This window comes from Neltuma alba, unplaced genomic scaffold (genome assembly GCF_004799145.2).
Source record: "Neltuma alba isolate B1F8T4 unplaced genomic scaffold, ASM479914v2 tig00001479_pilon, whole genome shotgun sequence".
In the NCBI taxonomy this organism is placed as follows: Eukaryota; Viridiplantae; Streptophyta; class Magnoliopsida; order Fabales; family Fabaceae; genus Neltuma; species Neltuma alba.
Window position 1 is genome coordinate 175,780 of NW_021632477.1, and position 25,050 is coordinate 200,829.

The 25,050-nt window shown below is 34.2% G+C and overlaps 1 protein-coding gene and 1 long non-coding RNA gene across 2 annotated transcripts; both read left to right on the plus strand.

Annotated features, from left to right (window-relative positions):
* The first annotated feature begins 2,395 nt into the window (after positions 1-2,395).
* Positions 2,396-4,325, plus strand: LOC114757411 (uncharacterized). Its single transcript, XM_028946466.1, has 3 exons — positions 2,396-2,428; positions 2,525-2,740; positions 3,825-4,325. The coding sequence occupies exons 1-3, from the start codon at positions 2,396-2,398 to the stop codon at positions 4,323-4,325; spliced, it is 750 nt and encodes a 249-aa protein (XP_028802299.1).
* Positions 4,326-20,948: 16,623 nt separating this feature from the next.
* Positions 20,949-21,609, plus strand: LOC114757369 (uncharacterized). The gene is made up of 2 exons (XR_003741554.1): positions 20,949-21,099; positions 21,469-21,609. It is a non-coding gene; the product is annotated as an uncharacterized LOC114757369 (long non-coding RNA).
* The last annotated feature ends 3,441 nt before the right edge of the window (positions 21,610-25,050 follow it).

The window sequence follows — 25,050 nt, forward strand, 5'->3', positions numbered from 1 at the left end:
CCAAGTCATTTGTGGGGCCCACATTGAGCCCATTAAGGGCCCAATTTCGTGCAGCTTCTAGGTCCCTATATTTTTATTAAATAAAATACAAAATTAAGGGATAATTGTGTGGAAAAATCTAGAGATTGGACACTTGTTTAAATCTGAACTTCCCTTGCACTTGATGGCTGCCAACTCACCCCATTTTTCTGCCATTTGGTCATCCAAAAACCAGAGGGGGAGGCAGCTTAATTGGTCTATAAATATCCCCTCCAAAAAATACAAATAAATGATGGAAAATTGAAAAAACAAGGGGAGACTCTGTCACTGTAGCTCCAGCCATATTTGTTTGAAAATTTCAAGTGTTTTAGACAAGGAATCATTCAACTTACACCAAGAAACATTAAGGTATGTCTAAGCATCATTATTCCTAAGTTTTACATTAATTGGATTAGGATTTTGGCTTGGAAAAATCATGGGAAAATACTGTAAATTTTGGTCCAGCCATATGATACTTAGGGAAGGATAGAAACCTTAATAACCAAGTGGAATAAGCAAGATTAAATGGTGTATGGATTGATTTTTGGAACAAAATCAAAGTTAGGGTTTTAGGGGGGAGTTCAGCCAAGCACTATTCAAGCAGAAGCAAGTTGTTTTGGCTTGATTTGATGATTTCAATGGCTTTAAAACATGTTTTTGTGTAGGGATATATGGTTGGGAAGTGTTTAAAATCATTGCAATCAAAAATGAAATTTTTGGAAGTTATAACCCCCTATTCGGCCAAACCAAGTTCATAGGGAAGGAGTGTGAATTTAAAAAAATCTAATTACATATTTGGATTCCTCATGAAAAATTATATAGGAATGACTCATGAGGTTATTGATTCTAAAGGAGGAATCATTTTATTAAAAATCAAAGAAAAAGAAGGAAATTGTTAAGTTAAAGTTTAAGGATTGAGTTTAAGTTGTTTAGTGATTAATGTGGCCTATGTTTATACTTGGTTTAATAGGCATTGTGAGGAGGAATGAAGGAGAAGCTTTGTTCCTTGAAGTAACCTAGTAGACAAGTGTTAAAAAGGTAGCTTTGAATTATAATTTGATTGTTTATCTTGCTTGTTTAATGTGATACGTTGTTTACTTGGATTGGGGAACTTGTGTTGTGATCTTGGTTGGTTGGATATCCTTGATTTATGCTTTGGCCAAATGCATTGAATTGCGTTAGTGTGGAAGTGTTAATGTTTCTTTCCTAGCATATTGTTGGATATGATTTCATGTGACTTGAGGATATCTTGAAGTTCTATAACATGTCACATTGTAACTTGCTTGATTTGCATGATAATTGTAATTCAAATGCTACTGAGATTTCTATGAAATCTCATTCACCCTATGTCAATTTATTTATCATTTAGAAAGTGGATCGTCCATGGATCAAGGCATGGAGTTGGTATTGAGATAAAGAAGCTTGATGATCATTATGTTATTTTGGATTGTCATGTGATGTGTTACTAAACTTTATACCAAGTTTGTAATGGATTATGGATGGTAATATGTTGTAACTCATATTGGTATGACATGTACGAGTGTTGAAATATTGAGTGGTAGAATGCATAAAGGGTATGGAAAAGAAAAAAGGAACATAAAATTCATGAAAGAAGTAATTAGGGGATAAAATTGCCTAAATTAGGGGCAAAATGGCGACACATAAAATAATAAGCAAATGATGAAATTTGGACCTGAGATTTTGCAGGCCAATAGATCTCATTTTTAAATTTAAATCAAGCTAAGTGATAAATCATCAAATTTGAATTTTTGTGCTAAGAGTTATGCCCTTCCAAAGTTGGGCTGAAATCCCAGAAATTTAAAAATTGACCATATAAACAGTATATTTTTTTGAATTTTCTAGTGCTGTTCTAGATGGAATTGAGTCCAATGAATATTTTTCTCTATAGAACTCTTAGCAAGCTTCCCATGAAAATTGGAACCACTTTGTTTTGATTTTTCTAGATTTAGTTATGAATTTTCATATTTGGCTTAAATTCGGATGAACAGTGTACGGACAAAATTAAAGGTAAAATTTTGAAGTCGAAATTTTTCATCCGGCAACGCTACGCAACACGTTATAATGGTTCCAATTGATGTATAATGGGATATTAAAGGATGTGTTACACTTGTTGGTATCAGAGCAAAGGTTCTAGCTCTGTCCAAGTTGCGATGTGTCGCCTGATCTGTGCTGTGATAAGTGGTTAATTCTTTATTAAGGATTGTGAATTGTGATTGATTGTTAACTACAGTGATGAATGGTGATTGAATGTTAGTAATAATTATGAAATGTGGCTGCTTGATTGGATGTTACTGGGTGGGATTATACCTTGTGGTGGATTGTGTATGTTATAAGTTGAATAGAGTACAGAAAAAGTATGGCCTGCTATAGCGATGATTCCGGGGAAACGGTGAACCAAAGAGTGCTAGGGGAGCTGTACACAGAGTGGTTCCACCCGCGTAACTCAGACCCTGATGACCCAACTCTACCAACAGGATACTAACAGCTCCTCAGTGAAATAGAGGATATCTACTCTGAGGAAGACTCGAATGATATTATAAAGCTTGAGGAGGGTGATGCACAAAATGCTACCAAACCGAGGCCGCATCCAAAGGAGGCAGGCCCCAGTGCTTTTAAAGTAGTGCCTATCAGTACTGTGAGGCCTAAACCTAGTCCAGATGAAGCGGGCCACAATGCAATCAGGGCAATACCAATTAGGATGGTAAGACCAGAATAGGACAAGGTTAAGAACATACCTATCCAGAAAAGATCTTTATTAGTAAAGAAAGAATTCAAAGACTATGATAGCATCCTCACAGAGCTAAGGAAATTGGGAAGGTACATAGACCGAACCCAGAACCAATATGATATTACTTATTTGGATTTTCTCCTTTATGTGAGACAATTATACAATCAAGTAATTGAGGAGGATCCAAATACTAATGATGCTCTCTGGAGCCGAGCACTGATGGATGCTTTACCAAGAACCAGAGTAAGGCTAGATGAGATTCAAAAGATTTGTAGCTGCTCCATATCACATACCTTCCATCAGCTACTTGATGACTTGAAGATCTTTATTCTCATTACATTTCCCTTTCCTAACACTACGTTGTGAATATGGATGAATGTATAATATGTTAGATGGTTGTGACGGGTTGCACTGATACTTGAACACTGTTTTGCTGACTGTGCCATATATGTGGATATGTGAATAGAAAGGTAATATAAAGTAATGTTTATGTAAATTAATAATTTTGTTCCTCTTATAGTTAAGACAAAAACAACAAAATGGTGAGAATAAGATGAGGATCAAGAGGAAGGGGAGAATCATCAAGACCCCTGGTTGATCCAATGGAAAGGATTATGGAGAGACCAGAGGAACAATAGAGGAACATGGCTAAGATACAAGCCACTTAGGCTAGGCAAGAGTAGGAGAGAGATGATGCTATAGCTACGACAGTAGCAGCAGCACTAGCACAATTACAACAACCCAGACAAGGTATAGCCGGGACTGCCCAACCTACACCATAACCACCACGGAACTATCAGGAATAGCTCATGTGAGGCCCTAACCTGCTGCAGAGCTTGATACACTACAGCAATAGATTATTTAGTTTGGCAAACATAATCCTCCTGCTTTTGAGGGGACCTTTGATATGCAAGTAGCCGAAGACTGGATAACTCGGCTATAAAAGATCTTTGCTATACTAGAGTGTCCATTTAAGAGGAAGGCTCAGATGACGATATATTAGCTGGTCCTCTAAGCTAATGACACTCTGATCACGTGATAAGTGTTTAAAGATCAGTTTTTCCTGAAATACTTTTCCCAATTTGTGAGGGATGAGAAGGAAGCCGAATTCCTCATGATTAAACAAGTAGCAAATCAATCTTTTGATGAGTACTTGGCAAGGTACATCAAGTTGTCCAAGTACTCTACTTATCTCCAGTACATGAATGATGAGTGCTGGTCTACAAAAAAGGTGACTAGGGGGTTGAAGCCCGAGCTAAGAGAGAAGGTAGCCCCACGACAACTTGAAGTATTTAATAAGACGGTGGAGGTTTGCCACATTACAGAGAATAGCCAGAATCATCAAGATTCAATTAGGGCAACCCAAAGGGCTGAGAGACCCGCAGAGAGGTCAAGTCAGGAAGGGACTTCCTCCAGCCATAGCAGGAAACAGAAAAGGCCTGATTTGTCAGGAAGACTTAAACGAGGAGGAAAAGCAAGACGAGAAGGAATGGACCCTATTTGCCAAGGAGGGGAATGTGAGATTTGTGCTAAGACCATAAGGATAAGCCATGCTTGATGGGTCAAAACGTATGCTTTAAGTGTGGAAAGTCGGGACATTTCACACGAGAGTGCCCATAGAATATGGATAGTTCGAGACCATAAACTTAAGGCAGGGTATTTGCCCTCAGTAAGGAAGAGACTAGTAAGTCGCCTGAGATGCCCTGAGGTACAATTATTCTGAATGATCTCTTCATACATGCATTGTTTGACTCAGGCGTCAATCATTCCTTTACATCGTATGATGATGCTAGACGCATAGGCCTCACCATTGACCTGTTTTTATGTGATCTTTGTATTTTCATTCCTACGAGCACTAGAGGTTTAACTTCTGATAGTTATTTAAATTGCACGTTATAATACATTCCTTGTTGCACTACACTGAACCCCATAAGCATGCCTTTCCACGATATTGATGTTATACTTAGTTGAATGGGTTATCCTTGCATAATTTACTCCATGGTTGTAAGAAGAAAGCATTGACCCTTCCTACCAGAGGATTTGGTCTTCACACTGAAGTGAGGCCAAATTGGATGACAAAGGTAAAGACGGGTAAATACCTAAGACAGGGTCACAATAGACCTGAGTAAAATAGAGGCAAGATGATAGAATAAGATGCTTGAAATTGTATTAGGACCCCGAATAGGGATAAAAGCCCTCAGGCATGATAGACCAAAAGGGATAGAGATGAGATGATACAGAATGAAGAACTAACACTAAGTTAAGTGCCTGACCTAAATAACACAGTGTAGTGATTGAATATTCGCTGTGTAATGTGATCAAAGGATGGTGGTCGATATTCGGCCATAAGGATAATTGACCGGAAGGTGAGGTAAATTGAAAGATTAGAATCAGGCAAGATCCCTTTTGAGGATACTATGAAAAGGAAATAGATGAGAATGCAATAGCTGATGGTTGCACTAAGAATTGATATATAGAAAGTGATGAGCAAGTTCCCGACAATGCTTAGAGCTTGATAATATTTAGATACATGGTAATGATAGGCACTAATAAATATCCCTTTATGTCCTTAAGGCATCAATGAAAGGTGCAATCATAGCACTCAGGCCAATAAGAATGCAAGAGATAAGAGTTTGGATGGATGCCACTACCATAGTGATTAAGTAAAGTAGGTGGAGAGGGTTCCCTAATAGGGATACAGTATGAAAAGAATGTGTCGGGACAAAGACTAAACAACCGACCAGTCTTGGCCATAGAGTGTTTCAAAAAAATATTTGGGAGGTGGTTCTCCGGCTTGTGGTTAATACCGTTCTATTAAGACTAAGCTATTCTTTGAAAAGAAAGTGATTCTCCAATACAGGGTCAATGCCACTCTATTGGGGGCAAGCTGTTATCTGAAGATGAAGTGGTTCTCCAATACAGGGTTGACGCTGCTTTATTGGGGGCGAGTGGTTCTCTGAAAAGGGATTGATTCTCTGATATGAAGTTGACGCCACTCCATCGAGAGTGGACTGTTCTCTGAAAGGCAAGAAGATTTACAGAGTTAACCTTACCCCAATAGGAACAAAACTGGCCAAGAATAAGAAAAGGATGGAAAATATGAGAAGAGGATAGAGACGATTTTATAAGATCTCTCCCCACAAGATAAAAAAAGAAAATCATAAGGCATGGCAGATTGGCATGGATATGATATCAAGCCCAGAAGGCCATAGAGACAAGCTAATGGTCTAGAAAATTTCACGAGCATTGTGATAGCAAAATGGCCTGAGGTAGCTAAAACTTAAGGGGAAAAAGAAAACGCAAGAAAGATGAATGATTTCAGAGATGACTGGAAGGATTGAGTTAGATCTGGAAAGACGATATTAGTACTTGTGATCAGTCTTAGGGAATGATAAGTTAAGCCACTAACTGAGGGTAGATAACTTATTCTCTAACCTAGTCCACTAGCCTAAAGACTCCTAAAGAGTGGAACATGGTTTGGACAAAATGGAGAAAGAATCCAGGGTCACGGTAGGTCCTGAAAAGGCTTACAGGACAGCGTGGTAGCTCTCAAGGTCACAGTAGACCAAGCCTAAAGGAAGGTTACCGAGCTATAAGGATAGTATCTCTTTGGAACATGAGAGTAAGATGACCAAGGATGAGTCTAAGATGGGGAAATTTCCTCAGGTTGGTTACTTAGTACAGAGAGAGTACCCTTGACTTTTTCACAGACACCATTATTATTAAATAGGCTGTACTCAATTCTACTCTAGCCACTGAAAGAAGGTGAGAAAAGTAAGAGTTAAAGAAACTATAAGCTGTAAGTCCTGAAGGATACATATTCAGGCAAGTTAAATACAAGACGAGAATACGAAACAGAAGAGCCATGCCCTTAAAGTAAAGGTGGGAACAATTGGGTATGCTGGAAATAATAGATAAAAGTAGTGTTAGAGGAACCCAAAATACCATGGTACAGTAAAAAGCCATGAAGGCAGAAGCACTGCCATGGTAATGTCATGAAGATGAGCTAGGCTCGTATAAAGGACAAAAAAGCTATACTGACGTACAATGGAAACCCCTAAAATTCAAAGTTGGAAACCACATTTATCTGAAGGTACCTCCAACTACGGGTGTAGGAAGGTCGATCAAAGCCTGTAAATTGATGCCGAAATTCATTAAGACCCTTCCAAATCCTATCAAAAGTTGGCTCAGAGGCTTACAGCTTGGTCATACCCCTTAGTTTGAGTCAAATTTATGACGTCTTCTATGTTTCTCAACTGAAGAAGTATCCACCGGATCCCTTTCATACCTTAGAATGTGAAGATATGGAGTTGCGAGATAACCTTACCTTCGAAGTGAAGCTGGTAAGGGTGATAGATCGGTAGATCAAGCAGCCATGGGATAAGGCTATTCCAATGGTTAAAGTTATCTGGAGGGATCTAACTCAAGAAGAGGCCACGTGGGAAAAGAAGACGACATGAAGGCTAGACCCCCAGAACTATTAGATAAGGTATGTTTTTAAATTTTGAGGATAAAATTTATTTAAAGAGGGGAGTAATTGTTACATACCGAGAAATCTCACTTGGACATAGGGAATCAATAATTGAGATGAGGGCCAATGTAGAAACTAGACGGGAAATATAAAGCACTTGAAGGTTTTATAACTTTCAAAGATATAGGAATATAAAGCATTTGAAGGTTTTATAACTTTCAAAGAACAAATTTTCAGCAGCAATTCCCCATACAATTTCCATTATCAATCATTTAAAGAAATATTTAGCTTTGATCCAATTAATAGACAAAAGCTAAGATGATAAAGATATAAAACAACGTGATAAAATTTGTAAATTTGCTAACTCATGTAATTTTTTATTTTTCAAATTCATTAATTTCAAACTAAAGGATTTTCACCAACCAAAAAATAACACCAACCAAAAAATAAATAAATGGTTATCCAATATACTAATCATGTCATCTCAAGTGTAATTTATGATTTTCATAATTTTTGTTTTAAAACAGTTAAAATTAATTAAAAAATAAATCTTTTGTATTTTACTCCTCTGTTTTGAATTGAGTATTACTTGAAATTTTTTTTTAATATTTAAGGCAAGTTCTGGGCTTATTTTTAGACATGCCAGAGTTGGTAATATTTGAAAAAAATTTTATGGAAGGATAAGTTTAATACTAAAAACAGAAAAGTTTGCGGCTTTAAAATAACCAAATATAAAGTATCAATTGTGAATAATTATAAATGTCAATCTATTTAATTTGAAGTTTCTTTTTTATTTATATATATTATATGAAAATAATATTACAATGCCAAAATAAAGTAAAGGTAAAATCATCGACTGATGCGAGCACCTGATATAATTAAAATGTGAAATTTTTTTTTTTTTAGTCTTAGCCTACCACATTATTAATATATTTTGATTAATAAAATGACTTTACCATATATAATTTGTTCAGGAATCATTCCAATTGAGATTGGAAATTTGGCAAATCTCGAAGTGCTTAATCTTATCTACAACAATTTGCAAGGTAAGAATTTTAATTATATGATTGTCTTAGACCATATTGTATGTTTTTGTTTTTGTTATACTTTTCATTTCTAATGAAAAGTAATTCTAAAGTGAGATTTTGCTCTTCATTTCTTTCATTCATGTTAAAAAATCATGAGAAGCTTACCAAAAAGTTTGCATTCACAACAGAAATCCTTGAAAAGAGAAGAAATAAAATATAATTTTGGGTCATTAAAAAAAATTGGGGAAGCCCTGTAAAAATCCCAGCAAAAATGTCTTTAAAAAAAGAAATAAAATATAATTTTGGATCATTAGAATAAATGTGTTCGCTATCAATATAATTGTTTTTATTTGATGAAAAGATTTGTATTTGAAAAGATTTTATAATACTTCCAATTCTCTTGTCAACATATACATAACTCGTATCTGGTTCGCTTTTACATTGAAGCACATGAAATTTCATCCTTAATTTTATGCTTTATCTCCAAAATGTGTAACTAAAAGTATTTTAATTCCTTAGAGAAAAACTAAAATTTCAGCTCTTTTTTGCTTATGATGAATTCATCCTGAGATCTTAAAGTTAGATCCTTTTTAAATACTTTAATAACTATAATACAAAATATAAATAATTTGGATGTTCATTTTAGATTAGGGGAGATTAATTCCCTAGTCTGTGATCTTCAGCAATTCTTCTTTTTAAAGAAATTTAACATTCAATTGGTTATTAATATTGGAAGAGTCCATTTAAAACTACTGTGCAACAAAAAATAAATTATGTTCTATTAATTTTAACCCTCTAATTACCAAAATTCCATGTATTATTTATATGCTTGTGTACGGATGAATTTATGAGGAACATGCTTGCCATACTACCAAGTAATTAACATATATTTTGTATTTATTTATAGGAGAAATTCCTTCATTTATGTGGAACATGCCTTCTTTGACATATGTCAACTTTGGCCATAATCATTTAAAGGGTAATTTGCCAGAAAAAATGCGTCATCATCTCCCTTTGCTTGAAGTCTTTGTTGTTGTTGACAATCAATTACAGGGAAGCATTCCACAATCAATAAGTAACTGCACATCTTGGAAAGAATTATATTTGGATGACAACTCATTTACAGGTATGCACTTACTTATGTGTTTTCTTTTCTTTTTAATACTTTTCTCTCAAATGAGATTTTGTTTTTTTCCCTTAAATCCCACTCATGAACAGATGGATGTCCGGAAATTTGTGACACAGAAAAACGAAATCGTCATATATTCCATTTGATGACAAAACTCCAAGCCATACAATACTTTTTTATCAAGATTTTTTCTGTCTCTTAATTACTTTAATTTTATTTTTTCAGATGAGTTTGGAGTTGGTTTTACTTATTTACCATATATATAAATTGTAACGATTCAACATTGTCTAATTGAAATTAAATTTATAATATTTTAAAAAAATTGCAACGTAGTAATTAAAAAATGTACAATAAACAAAAATTATTTAGATATGTACAAAAGATCAATGACAAATTATACAATAAATGTAACTCATAAAATGGGTGACCAACCAAATTTAAATGCAACATACATGCTTTAAATTTATCTGTTTCCTGACAACTTTAATTTTATGTTTTTTTCCTTATAGAGTACATTTTTTCATGTGTTATGCTTCTTTTTCAATTTTTCATTTTTCAAATTCGTTCATTTCATATCAAATGCTCATTCAATAATTAACAGTACAAAAACTTTGCTGGTAAAAAAAAAAAATAACAGTACAAAAAATTTTATTTTTCAAAAGAAATACTAGTTATTTCACCTCAAGTGTGATATATGATTTTAATTTCTTAATTTTTTCATTTCTAAATTTTACAAAGACTTGAGCAAATAAAAAATAATTTCTTGGTACATGTTACTCTTTTGGTTGAAATGAGTGTTACTTGAAATTCTTTTTAATATATTTAACGTAAGTTTTAGAATTATTCTTAAACATACCATTTTTAATAATATTTGATAATTTTTGTGTAATATTTGATAATTTCTTCTTTTCTATACACACACAAACACGCGGTAACAACTCTATCTTTTAATTAAAATTAAAATTATATTGACATTTTTCCAAAAAAAAATCACAGCATATGAATTAAAAATTTGAAATAAACAAAAGATTTTTTTTAATAGATATAAAAATCAATTACAAATTATAATATAGAAATCAAATAAAAATTTAAATGCAACTCAAACTGATGAAGAATAATATGAGATATTTTAATTGTTCAACAAATAGAAGAACTGGTCTGCACGTTGTGAAATTAAGTAAAGCTTTTCAAGCTAAAGTTTTTCACATATTAATTTCCTGGAGGGATAAACTGCTGAATAAGTAGTTTAATGCTATAGGCAGCACATGATTTATTGGCAATGCGCAAATAACTAATAGACGAAACCAAAGCAAACACTCAAAAAAATCCTAGCATACAAGCAGTTAGCCAATACCAGTCCTAGACAAAGAGTCACAATTAGAAAGCTCAAGATCATGCTGCTAAATAATCAGTAGCTCTACTGCCCTTGTAAGAAACCAAAGACAAAGGCCAATTTTGCACAATCAATAAGATTTTAAAAGAATTGTATTTGAATATTAACTCATTTACCGGTATGTACTTTTGTATGTCCTTGTTTTCAGAGATTTTATCTATCTCTTAATTACTATAAGTAGTTAGCCAATACGAGCCCTAGCTAAATCACAATTAGAAAGCTCAAAATCATTCTGCAGAATATGCAACAAAAAGGATAGTGGTTCAGAAAACCATCCTTGTGGTACTACTCCTTTTAAAACCTCTGCTGCTAAACAATCAGCAGCTCTATTGCCCTTACGAGAAACCAAAGAAAAAGATCAATTTTGCAACAATCTCAACTTTGAATAACAGTTTAGCATGACATCTTCGCAGCTCCAATCGCATCCCTTGAATTCAGAAGCTCTCGATCTATGAAATAGCCCTTGACAATCAATTTCAACTATCACCTTCTTTCCTTCCCACCTCTCACTGTAATATAAAGCTTCCAAGATTACCAAGGTTTCTACAATAAGAGCTGAATATGCCTTAACCTTCATTACCAAACCACCAACAAACACACCATTCTCACCTCTTCCCACCAACCCTACAGAAGCAGCCATATGAAATAACTTGGAAGAAGCATCCACATTCAACTTGATTGCTTTATTCTCAGGTGCCCTCCAAATTCTCGCTCTTTCAGTACCATTGCCCTCCATCTTATGTCTCCCCCTTTGTTTTTGAGCCTCATCATAATCACTAACTAGCCTCAACAACCTTGCTACACATTTAATAGCATCCACCTCAGCACCTTCAAAAATATGCCTACACCTAGCTTTCCAAGTTTTCTTCTAAAGAGAGCTTCTTGGTGGTCAAAGCTCCACTCACTACTCTCCACATAAAATGACCTACTTTGGGAGGAATCTTCAGCTTCCACAATTGATTTCACAGCTGTTTAGATATCTTATAGGAGCCTCCCGGATCTCTCAATCTTGTAACATCTTCGCTGCCCAAAGGCCAAAGCTACCCTATACCCAAACTTCATAGAGTAATTACAATCTCTACTCATCATCCAAAGACACTTATCTACAAAATTTGATCTGGGAATATTAATAAAGTTAATGAGAGCTCTATCTTCATCACTAAACCAATCTTCCATTCCTTCAAAACACTAAGAATTATTTCTGATTAAGCTCTTCACAATCAAACTCGTTTTCTTCATCCAAATATGTGGAAGCCAATGCATACCCATTAGCTTCGGGAATAATCCAATTATCAACAAAATTTCTGATCCTATCGTCGATCCCTCCTCTCCAACAGAGATCCTTATTTATTAAATCTCTTCCTTCTAAGATGTTGGACCAACCCCAAGAAGATCTACAACCTTGCTTTGCCGACAAAAAAATCAATTTCCAGGAAATACAAACCCTTCAAAATCCTACACCACAAAGCATCTAGATTTTGAGCCAACCTCCATGCAGTCTTAGCAAGGAGAGCTTTATTAAACAACTCTAAATTCTTGAAACCCATTCCACCTTCACTTTTTGTGAAGCTCAGTGATTTCCAAGATTTCCCATATATTCTACCTTCTTGTTCTGATATACGGTACGTATACGGATCGGCTAGAAACAAGTTAGGAAACTAGACGAACGATCGAAGGTAGGACCTTAAGAGAACTTGTCTCTTACAACCCTAGCCATGGAGACACCACAAGGATGATCAGTCCTTGATACAGTCGAGTATTCCCACGAGAATACGAGGCGGCAAGCAAAGCTCACTCAAGAGAAATAAAATTCTCTAAAATTCATTCATTCAAATCTGATTTTTAGTACAAAAACGTAGCCTATATATAGGCAACCATAGAACACTCTAGAATCAGCATCTTAAGACATAAATACTAGGGATGATGCCTCATTAATGATTATTTGACTATGGGAGGCATCATTTCTTACATAGAAATAAAAGGAAATAACTTAAACTTCAAGAACAAATATGCTATTTGAAGATAGGAAACTATAAAATAGGAAACTAATTAAAACAAACAGAATCCTAATTAATGTCAATAATATCACTCTTGATGCTTCTTGAATCTTCTTGGATCTTCTAAATGGACCTTCATTGCTATTCACGTCCAGAACCATAAATGGGCCTTTTAGACATCCATTTGGGCTTGAATGTGGTTGAATCACGTTCTGGAATTCCCATGGTCCATAGCATAATGCATTTGGGCTCCAATTTAAAAGATTATAGCTCCAATGGACTCCTCCATGCATATATAATTGTGTTGGGCCTTCAACAACATGAAAACTGGCTTTAAATGCTCCTTGTGGGCTCTTAGAATGTGCTCTTATCTTTCTCAAGGTCCAAGTGTTCATACTCCAATGACTTATATGCCATGGTGGTTTTCGGGGTGGCCTTCCATATGTCACGTTAAGCTCCGCATGTATCCGTGTCATCATCCAAGGAATGATCCATGTCCTCCTCCATCTAAGCATTCTAGAGCTATAAATCCCTTGAACATCCTGGAGGGCTTGCTGGGTTTCTAATTGAGGGAGTGTTATTTGGGCTTCATGACCTTCATATTCAACGCCTCCTCGTATGCTATCATGTTCCCTTTGACCCCACTAAAACCTTGCCATCATATCATCTAACTCAACACAAACCTTCTTTGGAAATCTGAAATAGGACATAGGAAGCACAGGTATTATCGGTCCTACTGCCTTAATCATCACTTCCCTCCCTACCAATGTCAGAAACTTCTATTTCCATCCCTGTAATTTCAAACTAAGCTTCTTTGTTTTAAACAAACAAAAGAGCCTCTAACTTCAACTTTCCCCATATCATTGTCATTCCTAGATATTTAGTAGGATTATCACTTGCTTTAATCCTCAAAACCACATATACTTCCTTCTTAACATCCTCAATTGCATTCTTCGGAAAAAAATAGGACTTATTAGAATTTACTGCTTGTCCTGAAGCCTTACAGTGGCAATTTAATATGCCTTTCAACACTTAACAATTCTACTTTCTTGCATTCACAAAAAATAAAGCATCCTCATAAAAAAAAATAGTGAGACAATAATGGACACTTCCTTGTGAAGAAAGGACTGTTAATCACCTTAAGTCCCCTTCAAAATAAAACAAATTAATGCAATATAGTATACAATTCTGGTCATATTCTCTTAACATCTGACCTCTCCTCTTCCTCCATCATTGGCCTTTTCAACCCAATCTTCCTCAAACCTATTACTATCTATAACATAGGAGATACACTCCTATATAATACTATTGCCTTAGACATATTGCTGCTTTTCTTAGGTAGAGACAAAGCTTTCTCATCCTTCTCTTCAGACCTATAAATTGCAACCTCCTTCACTCCTTTTTTAATTGAAATTGACCTAGCCTCCTGACATCCACTAGTCCCTACAATAACCTCTTCCTTCTTATTCTTCTTAACAACCATGTTACAGCTCAAGTCCACCTGCTTAGTCTTCTTATCACCTGTATTCTTTTCTTTATTTGCCTTATCCTCCTTCCAAGGTAATTCAATCTGTTTGCCTTTATCATTTGTCTTTCTTAACTTTATACAGTCCACTTCTTCCTAACTATCCTTACAGATAACCACTAACTCATCCATCCTTCTAGCAGCCTGTACTCCCAACCAATTTCCATGCTCTGCAGAGCCAGTCTCTTTGTTGTCCTTGTACATACAGCTTTTGATATCATACCCCAGTCTCCCACAGGCAAAGCACAAATTTTGCAATCTTTCATATCTCACCTTGATCAATATAAGATCCTTATCAGGTCGTGGAGCACAAAGTCCAGTAACTAAAGGTTTCTTTAAGTCTAGAGATTTCTTTAAACGAACAAGCACTCAAGCACAAAAAAAAAAACTCCTAGTTAACAGACCATCACACTTAGGATCCTTCACAAGAACCACCTCTCCAATCCTCGAGCCAAGTCTAATGGCATTTTCAACATCCATCACTGCCAATGGTAGGCCCTGAAATTGGATCCAAAAAGGGCACAAGTCAAAGTTTACCTCACTACCTACCATTTCTTCCTCCCACTTTTGAATATACAAGAGCCATCCATTAATTTACTATGACCTCCCTCGCAAAATTCTTCTATAATCTTCTCGATATCTAAATTCAAACACAAAAGTTTTCTGATCCATCTCTACAATTTCCAGATCCCCTTTCTTTTCTAGATTCCACTCCTTTCTGATCATCTGAATTACCGAAGCAACATTCAGATTCTTCTCTGTAAACATTCTCCCAATCAGAGCACCACCCCCAAACCTTCTCTCTTCTTTCTTCCTCCACACCAAATCAGCCTCAAGAGTCGTCTTCTTCTCTTCCGACTTTGTTTCTCTAGAGCTTCCTCCAACCTCAATCGACCTCATTCCTCCGATCATTTGTTCCTCACCACACTTCTCTCTCGCAGAGAAATATTGAGAAGCCACTCTTTTCACCTCCGCTACAGTGGGGGACAAATGACACTCTAAAGAACCTCCTTCATTGCTATAATCGATGACAGAACAAGAAGTTACGAACACGATGATAACCGTCATAACTATCAGAAAGAGAGAGAACCCTTTTTTTTTAATGATTCAATTTGATGGTTATAAGAAATTCACCTTTCCCCTTCTTCTTTTTTTGGTTTTGATAGCGACTTTTTCCCTTTCTAATATTTTAGTGTTTGGAATTAGTAAGACGTGAACTCTTTTTGTTTTTTGGGTAGTTCGATCAATGAAAAAGGTCCATATCGCATTTAATGTTCCCACGTGTTTTATTTTTTACACACACGCATAGAGATTTTAATTTTATAAATTAAAATGGAATAATTAATGAGTTAATGTACATATTTGACACAAATATATTTTGGTAGAAACTCATTGACAAGTATTCTTTTATATCTATTACTTATTTATTTATTTTGAAAGTTTGTTTATGATGTTCAATTAAATGTGCTAATATGAAAACAAATAATGATCAGCATAAAACTTTAATATTCGGAGACTTAGGTTTTTAACTACTTTTAATCAATTAGCGGGGGAAATATTATTTATACTAAATCTTTTTTTTGGGTAACATTAAAATTTGAGACAGATTTTTTCACTACCAAAAAACATTGAATTACCAATGGATTTACTGACGGAAGATGTTCCGTCGCAAAAATCCATCGAAAATCCGTGGCAAATTCTGTCGGAAAAGTCACTGACGGAATTTGCCACGGATTTCTGACAAATTTGACGGAATATTTCCGTAGCTAATTCCGTCGGAAATGGAATTACCAATGGAATTAGCCACGGAAATATTCCGTCAGTAATTTCTGTCAGAAATCCATGGCAAATTCCGTTAGAATCCCATGGCAATTTTGACGGATCTATGACGGAAATTACTAACGGAATATTTTTCGTGGCTAATTCCATCAGCAATTGTTAATTTCTTTTCTCCAAGATACTGTGTAATTAGAAATTTTACAACTTTATTCTTATAAAATGCTGTAATTCTATTTTTTCATGAGATAAAAGACTATTTTGTATAAGAAAGAAACCAACAAAAATTTGGTAAAGGGATGTAGTGAAATCGTGGAAGCATTGGTGAACTATACTAATTCAATCTATGCACTTGATTGACTTAACTATGAAAAAAATTATTTCTTCACTTATTGGTTGATTATGACTATGTCAAATTAACTGAATATTATTGATCCTAATGTAGAAGAATAAATGAGAGAGACAAAATTGAATTTTACTAATATTTAAAGAATAGACATATGAAGAATATAATAAGTGCGAAGTAAAAATTTATATAGAATGGTTTATAACAATATTGCTAGCATATTAATATTGAGTTTGATAGAACTGTAAAGAACAACAAAATTCTCCAACCAAATATTTAACATGGTTATATTTTTAGGATTTGGATTCGATACTTTGATTAAAGGGAGAATTAGAGAGAAGGATCAATAGAGAGTGATATTTACAGAAAAGGATAATAAAAATTAAAATTATTTAAAGGACCTAATATTCAAATATAAATTTAAAGATACTATACTGTTCTAATTCGAACCTCCTAAATTTTTTTCTATATTTCCTCTCGCATTTTATTTTCGAAACTAATGCAAACTAATAAATTTAAATATATTAAACATAGTTTCTCTCAAAATTTACAACCTACATAAAATCAATTAAAAAAATGCAAACATTGTTCAGTCATGTAGAAATTAAAATTTTCTTTTCTTTTATAAAAATTTAAATTATTTAATATCATCATAGACTTTAATTAAAGATAAAAATTATATAATTTTATTAAAATGATTATTATTAATTCATTATATAAGAAATATTTAAAAATGCAAAGAAAATGATTTCTTTAGATTTCTTAACGTACATGAATTTTTTTATTACATAATTACGTGGCTTTTGTTAAATGATTTTGAGGAGGGGTCTTATAACATTATAATAAATTAACTGAATTCTTTAAAGGAAAAATTAGGGATAAATCCCTCATTAAAAATTTAATTGGCAAATGGGACCTAGGATGATTGATTGCACAAGAAAAGATTAGTTGTACACAAAGAAAGATAAGTTGTACAAAGGGAAGATGGTTTGCACAAAATATTATTTAGATGTGAGAAATTAGTTACAGATAAGAGAATTTCATTTGCACAAAGAGAAAGTGAGTTGTACATCACATAAAGGAAGATCATTATACAAAAAAAAAAAAAAGATACATTGCACACAAGGAAAGATAAATTGCACATAAAAGAAGTTAAGTTGCACAAAATCTTTAGGTCCCATTTGCTAATTAAATTTTCAATAGGGGATTTATCCCCAATTTTCCCTTTTTTAAATTTCTTAACATTACATGATATTTTTATTGAAAATCTGATATAAATTTCTTATTAAATAAAGAAAATAAATTATACAAGCTTTTTTGAATTTTTTAAAATCATGCACATAATAAATTAAAAAATAATCTAAATTTTGATAGAAGTATATAACTTTTATTTTCAATTAAAATCTATGAAGGTTTTAAGAAGAAAATTTTAAATTGTTTATAAAAAAATATAGGAGGTTAGGGGATAGGGGCAATGTGGTATTTTTAAATTTATATTTGAATATTTGCTCCTTTTAGATAATTTTATGATCTTCCCTCATAAATATTACTGCTTATTGCTCCTTCTTTCTAATTCTCCCTTGATTAAAAAATTACAACTCCTATTAATTAAACAAACTGCTTAATGATTTGATTGTACATTACAGTAATTTACAGCAATAATCATTATAATGTGAGAAATTTATAAATCTTAAGTATCATCTCTTGTATATTCATGACAACATTATTCTCCTTTTTTAGTCCATATCTTCATGTAATTTGATCTTGTCAATGTTATATTATGTATACATATCTTATCTTTTTTTAAATAGATATGGATATTTTTAAACTGAAAAAGATCAAATTATTTCAAATTAGACTGGAAAAATTAAACTGATATTTAATAAATCATATAATAATATATTAATTTGAAAAGCTGATTCTTCTTCTTTTTTTTTAAAGTTAAATACAAATTAACATAAATCAAATTATATCAACAAAATATATCAGCATTAATATCAAGTTGTCTAGATATTGATTAAAAAAAGTTGCCAAACACTATAATATTATTCTAAATATAATATAGTTATTCTTGTGCGTGAAAAATACTAATGCTCTGCTTGGATTGAGTGAAAATGGGAGAGGAAGGAAAAGTGGAGTGGAAAATGGGAGAGAAATGAAGTTTTCCCCTGCTTGGATAAAAAAGAAAATAGGAGAGAAAGGAAAAGTGGGAAGAAAAATATAATGGACCCCATACTCCATTTTCCTCTCAAAATTTCTCCCCACAAATGGAGAGATTTTCACTGTTTCAGTTCATTCCCCTCACTGCCCTCTCCCGCCAAGCTTGCATTCGTCCTCATTCTTTCCAGCGCTAAACGCTCTCACCGTCGTTGGTCCAGTGGTCACAGTTTGTCCGCAGCTGACGGTGAAATGGCACTCATATTGGTGGACATGTGCACAACGCACACTCTGGTTTGATTGGCCATCAACTTGGAGAGTTCTATTTTGATTTCTTCGTCCGCGGTCGACGGTGTCACTCATATATGGGATTCGAACATAGGCTTGTTCAAGAGCATTAGTTAAGGAGTGTATGGCCCCTTTCCAGTAGTCATTGTCGACGTAAATGAGCACTGCTTCTGTCCACCCAAAAGCTTGCACGATCACGCTAATGCCATTCACTTGAGCAGAATCTTTCTGTGCAATCTAAAAGAAGTATGGGTTCCCAAGAGAAGCAAGAGAAGGACTCGTTGCCAAGAAGGTTACAATGGGCACATGAGCTTCAACAACGGAAGATGATAAGCTTATGAAGAACCTATGCATGTCTGATAAGCTTATGAAGATGATAGAGCAAAGGAAGGGGAGAAGAAAGCAGTGAGAGAGGCAGAGAAAAGAAGAAGAAAACCTCGAGCAGCAGCAGTAACAACGTCTCCGTGGGAGTCCCTGATGGTGAAGACAATTCTGGTTTTGTAATTAAGTTCAAAAATTATTCCTTTTTTATTTTTACAAAGAAAAATAATTTTTTTGCTAAATTATTTAGTTTCCTTGCCAATTAATTATAATAAGAGTATTTTAGTTATTCTAATATTTATACATTTTTTTCTTCCTTGTTTTCCCTCACTCATCCAAGCAGGATGAGTGATAACATTTTCTTTTTTGTTTTTTCTTCTCATTTTCTTTTTTTTCCCAACTTTTCTTCTCATCCAAGCAGGGGTAAGACTTAAATTTCAACTTATAATTTATAAAAGCAAATTTTGACATACGCAAGCCGGATGTAATTGACACACGCAAGACTTAAATAGTATGACTTAGATTTTTTTGTTGTTGTGAAAAATCATTTCCCTCCAAAAATTTTGACCTTCCCTCCATTGAGCCCTAATCCCTCTCCTCTCTGCCTTCTCATACGCAAGCTGTCGCCCCCAGTTCTGCCTTCTCATATGTCGCAAGAAATCTTTCTCTTCTTCTAGCCACCAGTGGCCTCGCATCACTCCTCCTCTGCCCGGCTATCTTGTCTCTCACTTCATCTTTAATCATCGTCTCTCCACCCTTCGTCTACCTCTGTTGCTTTCATCTAGCGCATCTCTCCATCATTAGTCAGTCAGAGCTTTCTTCTCCAGCTTCACACACAGCCACCGCATCTCCTCTTCGTCTTCGCTTCACCATCGTCATCTCCACTGTGCTTCACGGCCTTGTGTTCGTGCATGGGTCAATTGTGCGTCTTGATGGTTTGAGCTTCTTCCCGAGCCATTTTAGGTTACTGTGACTTGTCTCTGCTTCGTGGTTTTTCCTTCAAGAAAGGTTTCATTTTCCTGCTTTTAAGAATCAAATTAAAGCTGATATTTTATAATAATTCTAATAAGAATAATACTGTGAAAAGTACATGTTTAATTTCTTGCACCTGTCATTGGACTGCAATAGCATGCTAACCACTAAGAAAATGGTATAAGAAACAGACCCATCTTGTTCAAAGTGGTATAAGAATCCGGGCTTGGCTTTCCGTATATGCAGTGATCTTTTGGTTCATAATCTGCTGTTGATTTAGGCGAGATAACTGCTTCATCTAACTGGTTCCTTGAACATTTTATTATGAATGCACTGTTTATAATTGAGGTTATCCGACGGGGGAAGCTTTGTTATTATAATTTATAGGTTTGACGTGTTGTGTAACATCTGATAGTTTTGACCGTAAGTGTTTGACTTGTATATTAAAAAGCCAGCTAGATTTCAAATAAGAAACTATATTTTGCACAATTGTGTTTTCGGCATTTGAATAACTTGTCCTCTGGCAGATATCCCTGACATATCCGGTAGTTGACCTTTGGCTCTTCTCACTAAAGAGGCCAATATGTTGTCTTGCATGGTTAGTCTTCTTATAAGTATTAATTTATTGGAAGAAAGAGGCTCCCCCATGTATGCTCGTATATATCCAGAATTCAAGGGTTGCAATGTTACACGGAGTGTGCGTGTGTGTACTGTTTACCTGCCTTCTCAACTAAAGAGAGACTTGGAGCTTGTTGATCTGCTTATTGTTTCGTATGTTGTCATCACATTGGATAATTATAGGATTTATTATATATTAAATAATAAATAAGAGTATTCTCTTTTTAGTCAGTGATATCAAACTTAAAAGACAGGCGATTAATTCAAAAGCTAGCATGAACGGAGAAAGTTTTCTGTGGCAGGCGGTGGGGGTGGGTCTTGCATCCCTGCTTCTCTACTTTTTCTTATTCTCTCGTTCTTTTGGTTGGTTGTTGCCGTTAGTTCTCAAGCTACCATGCATCCTCTTGTTTTTTTTTTGGTAGATATATCAAGTAGTTTATACTTTCTCTCTCTCACACACACGTTATCCCCAGGGAATACTATTGTACTTGTGAAGCAGGGTAAGCAAAGTCACAGAGAAGGGATCTAAAATTCTAAATCCAAGTCAAACAGGGCCTGTTTTCAAATGTTCAAGTGGAATGCCGTTGACTCAACCAGGGGCCGGGGGGATACTATTGTACTTGAGATTTGTTTTGTGATGATTATTTATTATTACTAACTCAAGGTTCTTGAATATGTAGATGGCAGGTCGTGGTTTAAAGCGTGATAGCGCAAACTTGATCACTTCACCTCCAATTATAAATGAAGAAGAACGTAGCAGACCCTCATTGTCACCTTTATTATCTCCAATGATGACTCAATCTGATAGTAGACCCTCATTATCACCTGGTGCATCATCTCCTTAGATCTCATCTCCTGGAACTAAAAACTCACATCCCCCCACTCCACAGGCCCCTCCTACTAGTTTTTCACCATCCGGTTATGATTTCTCAGATGGTCGAATATGGATATATCCTGAAAAGAAAACATAAGTCGTTATCAAGGTTGTATTATTTCACATCTTCATTTAGTTTATTAAAGCCATTCTAACAATATTTATAATGACTTTTTTTAAAAAATTGTAATTAGGTTTAATCCTGCTGTTGCTAATGTACAAAATATTCTTCCTGTTATTCAAGAAAAATTTGATCATCCATGTTCTAGCTGGAAAGCAACACCCTCGAGGACAAGAAAATGTGGTTTGATGAATGGGCGGTAAATCTTATATCTAATTATTTATGTTTTCAATTTTTTCCTCTCATTATGTTTACTTTATGTTTTTTTTTTGTTACTCATTTATGCAGCGAAAATATAAATGGTTGCCATGGTATGATAATGCCATTAAGAAAATTTGGAATACAAAGTGCGCAGAAATTTTAAAAAATACAATGCATACTGTCAGGCAAGACTTGTATCAAAAACAAGTTAGGATTAAATGGATTCCATGTCAAGTGATGGATGAGTTAGAGAGAATATGAGCATCAGAAGATTATAAGGTCAAATGTGAGATTGCTAAAGCCAATCAAGCCTCAACCATAAGAGGCACTCAATACAAAGGTGGGAGTATTCCTAATACTGAGCATAAGAGGAGGCTGGTAAAAATTTATCTTTAAATTAAATCATTATTTTTTAATGCATGTCTAATACATACTTGTAAATAATTTCAGGCTCTGGAGTTAGGAAGAGACCCTATCTTGTTTGAACTATTCAAGAAGACGCATTTAAGTGATAAAACCGAAAAATTTGCGGATCAGCGAGCAGAATTAGCTCATGTGAGTATATGTTTCTAATATTTGTCATATTGGATCTGAACTTGTGCTGATGACCGGAGGCCTGACTAGTTGTAGTGTGTGTCTTATTAAATTTTAGTCATATTAAATCATTTGGATTGTGCTGATTGTCGAAAGCTAACTAGTGTTAGGCTTCAAATCTATTGCTTCTAACTTATTGGAAGTTATAGAAGTTATACACACGCTATTCTCTAATGTACTTTGCTTTGTTGCTGAATTTGGGTTACATTTGCATACTGTTCAATTTAATAGAATTGGTAAATGTCATCATCTGCTATAAAAATTAGTGAATTATGGTATCCTTTCTTATTCTTGGTGCAATTTTATTTTTGAAGATTGTTTTTTTCTAAATATCACTCTTATTCTTTTAGATTTAACTTGTTCTGGATTTAGTTTTTTGAAGTTGGGATTAAGTTGAAAAGGATCTTGCCTTAAATATATATATATATATATATATATATATATAAACACGGGGCATTCATATTTTGCTGCACCAATTTGCTAGAAGAAAAATTTATAGTTTTAAATTAAACATGTCTTGAAATTCATTACTAAATCAATGTGTTCTGGGATAAGCTTCAACATGTGTCATGGCATCAGATTCTTTTTTTTTTTTTTTTTCCATTCCATCATACAAAAGTGGGATGTTTTTATTTTTTTGTTATTAATTATGGTTTTGCTTAACATAACTACTAAATTTTTATTATGTCATGATGAATTATTTATTTTTTTAGTGATGCATGATTGTGAATTCTTATTTAAATAAACCATACACTTGTCTCATATGCTCCTATTACCTTTTGTTTTATAGGATGCATTCATAAGGAGAAAGGCAGAATTAAGTTCTGAGAGAGGCTCTCCAAGTGTGCAATCTAATCAGGAAGAATTTAATATATGGTTATACGTTATAGGTGGCAAGAACAAGAAGGGCCGCATCTATGGATTTGGATCTGAGGCAGATGATGATATTTGTGCTCCTCAGGGATCTTCTCCTTCCATTAACAGCACTAGCATCAATCCTAATGTTGAAATTGAATTGCGCACGAGGATAATAGAGTTTACACACGAAGATAACAGAGCTTACACAGGAGAATCAACAAATTAACAAGAGCATGAAGAGGTGAAACAAAATTACAGCAAAATCATGTCTACATTAGAGGGAATGAGAATTAGAATATCTGAGCCATCTAGCAGCAATATAAATTTAGAAAATGACAATTGAGGGTCATTATTATTAGACAGTTTGGGTTATTATGTATGTCTTTTAGTTGTTGACATTTGACATTTTATGTATCCAGGATCCATGAAAGACTATATATTTTTTAATTACAATATACTTGATTTTCAACAAATTCAATTGCTTTTTACTTTCTCTTCACAAACTAAACAATTAATCAAAATAAAATAGTATAATATGAGAAAACCAATAATAAAAAAATGGAATTACTGGTGCAAAACTACTGATGGAAACTATTCGTCACAAATCTGTCGGTAATTTTTGAAAGAATTTTTGACGGAATTTCAGATTCCGTCACAAATGAAATTAGTGACGAAAGAATTTCCGACGGAATGATTTTCGTCGGTAATCTCATTCTGTCACAAATTCCGTTAGTAATTTTGTATTCCATCGATAAGTCCGTCAGTAATTCTGTCGGTAATTGGGTGTTTTTTTTGTAGTGTTTTCATGCACAAATTTGAGACATGGATAGCATAGTATATATATAGTAGTATTTCTTTTTTGCCACCATAGATAGCATATTATATATTTGTTAGGGGGGCTGTTATATCATTTTCGAACAAAAATCATTCAATACGCATATATGAAAAGAACTCGTCCAACCTCAATACTTAAATTTCAAATCATTAAAAAGTTTCTAATAAATTAAATAAATCAGGACATGGTCATATTATGATATTAAACACATCAAATTAAGTTTGCAGAAAACAGTAGTCTTTTGTACACCATTGCGGATCTTATTAGAATATGTATTGGTTTATATAATACATATATCAATAATGATGTATTCTTTTATTCCTTACATGTTGTATATAAAACATATTAACTATTATATCTCCGTTTTTCCGTAGTAGCTTTTTTTATTAGAATGTTATTCATCCATCAATTTTTTTTGTCCAGGTTTTGTACCCAGAGGGATGGGCGGTCTTGATAAACTTGGTAAATTAGACTTATCCAGTGATTACTTCAAAGGACCTATTCCTTCCAACATATTCAACATTTCAACATTAACATTTTTAAACCTTGGCAGCAACTCCCTCTCTAGCGTTCTCCCATCATATTTAGGAAATGGCCTTCCAATTTGGAGAAGTTAAGGTTGGATGGGAATGAACTAACTGGACAAATTCCAAACAGCATATCAAATGCTTCTAAGCTCATTGCGTTGCACTTGTCATCAAATAAACTTACCAAAGCTATACCCAATGTAATTGGAAATTTAACAAGCTTGGTTGACTTAGCTTTGGATGGGAATGAAT

What these genes read in the sequence shown, in the direction of transcription:
- LOC114757411 (XM_028946466.1), top strand. Translation starts at nt 2,396, where the DNA reads ATGGCCTGCTATAGCGATGATTCCGGGGAAACG. An exon ending in GCGATGATTCCGGGGAAACG is followed by an intron (nt 2,429 to 2,524) that starts GTGAACCAAAGA and finishes GGATACTAACAG; the next exon opens with CTCCTCAGTGAAATAGAGGA. An exon ending in GGGCAATACCAATTAGGATG is followed by an intron (nt 2,741 to 3,824) that starts GTAAGACCAGAA and finishes TTTAAAGATCAG; the next exon opens with TTTTTCCTGAAATACTTTTC.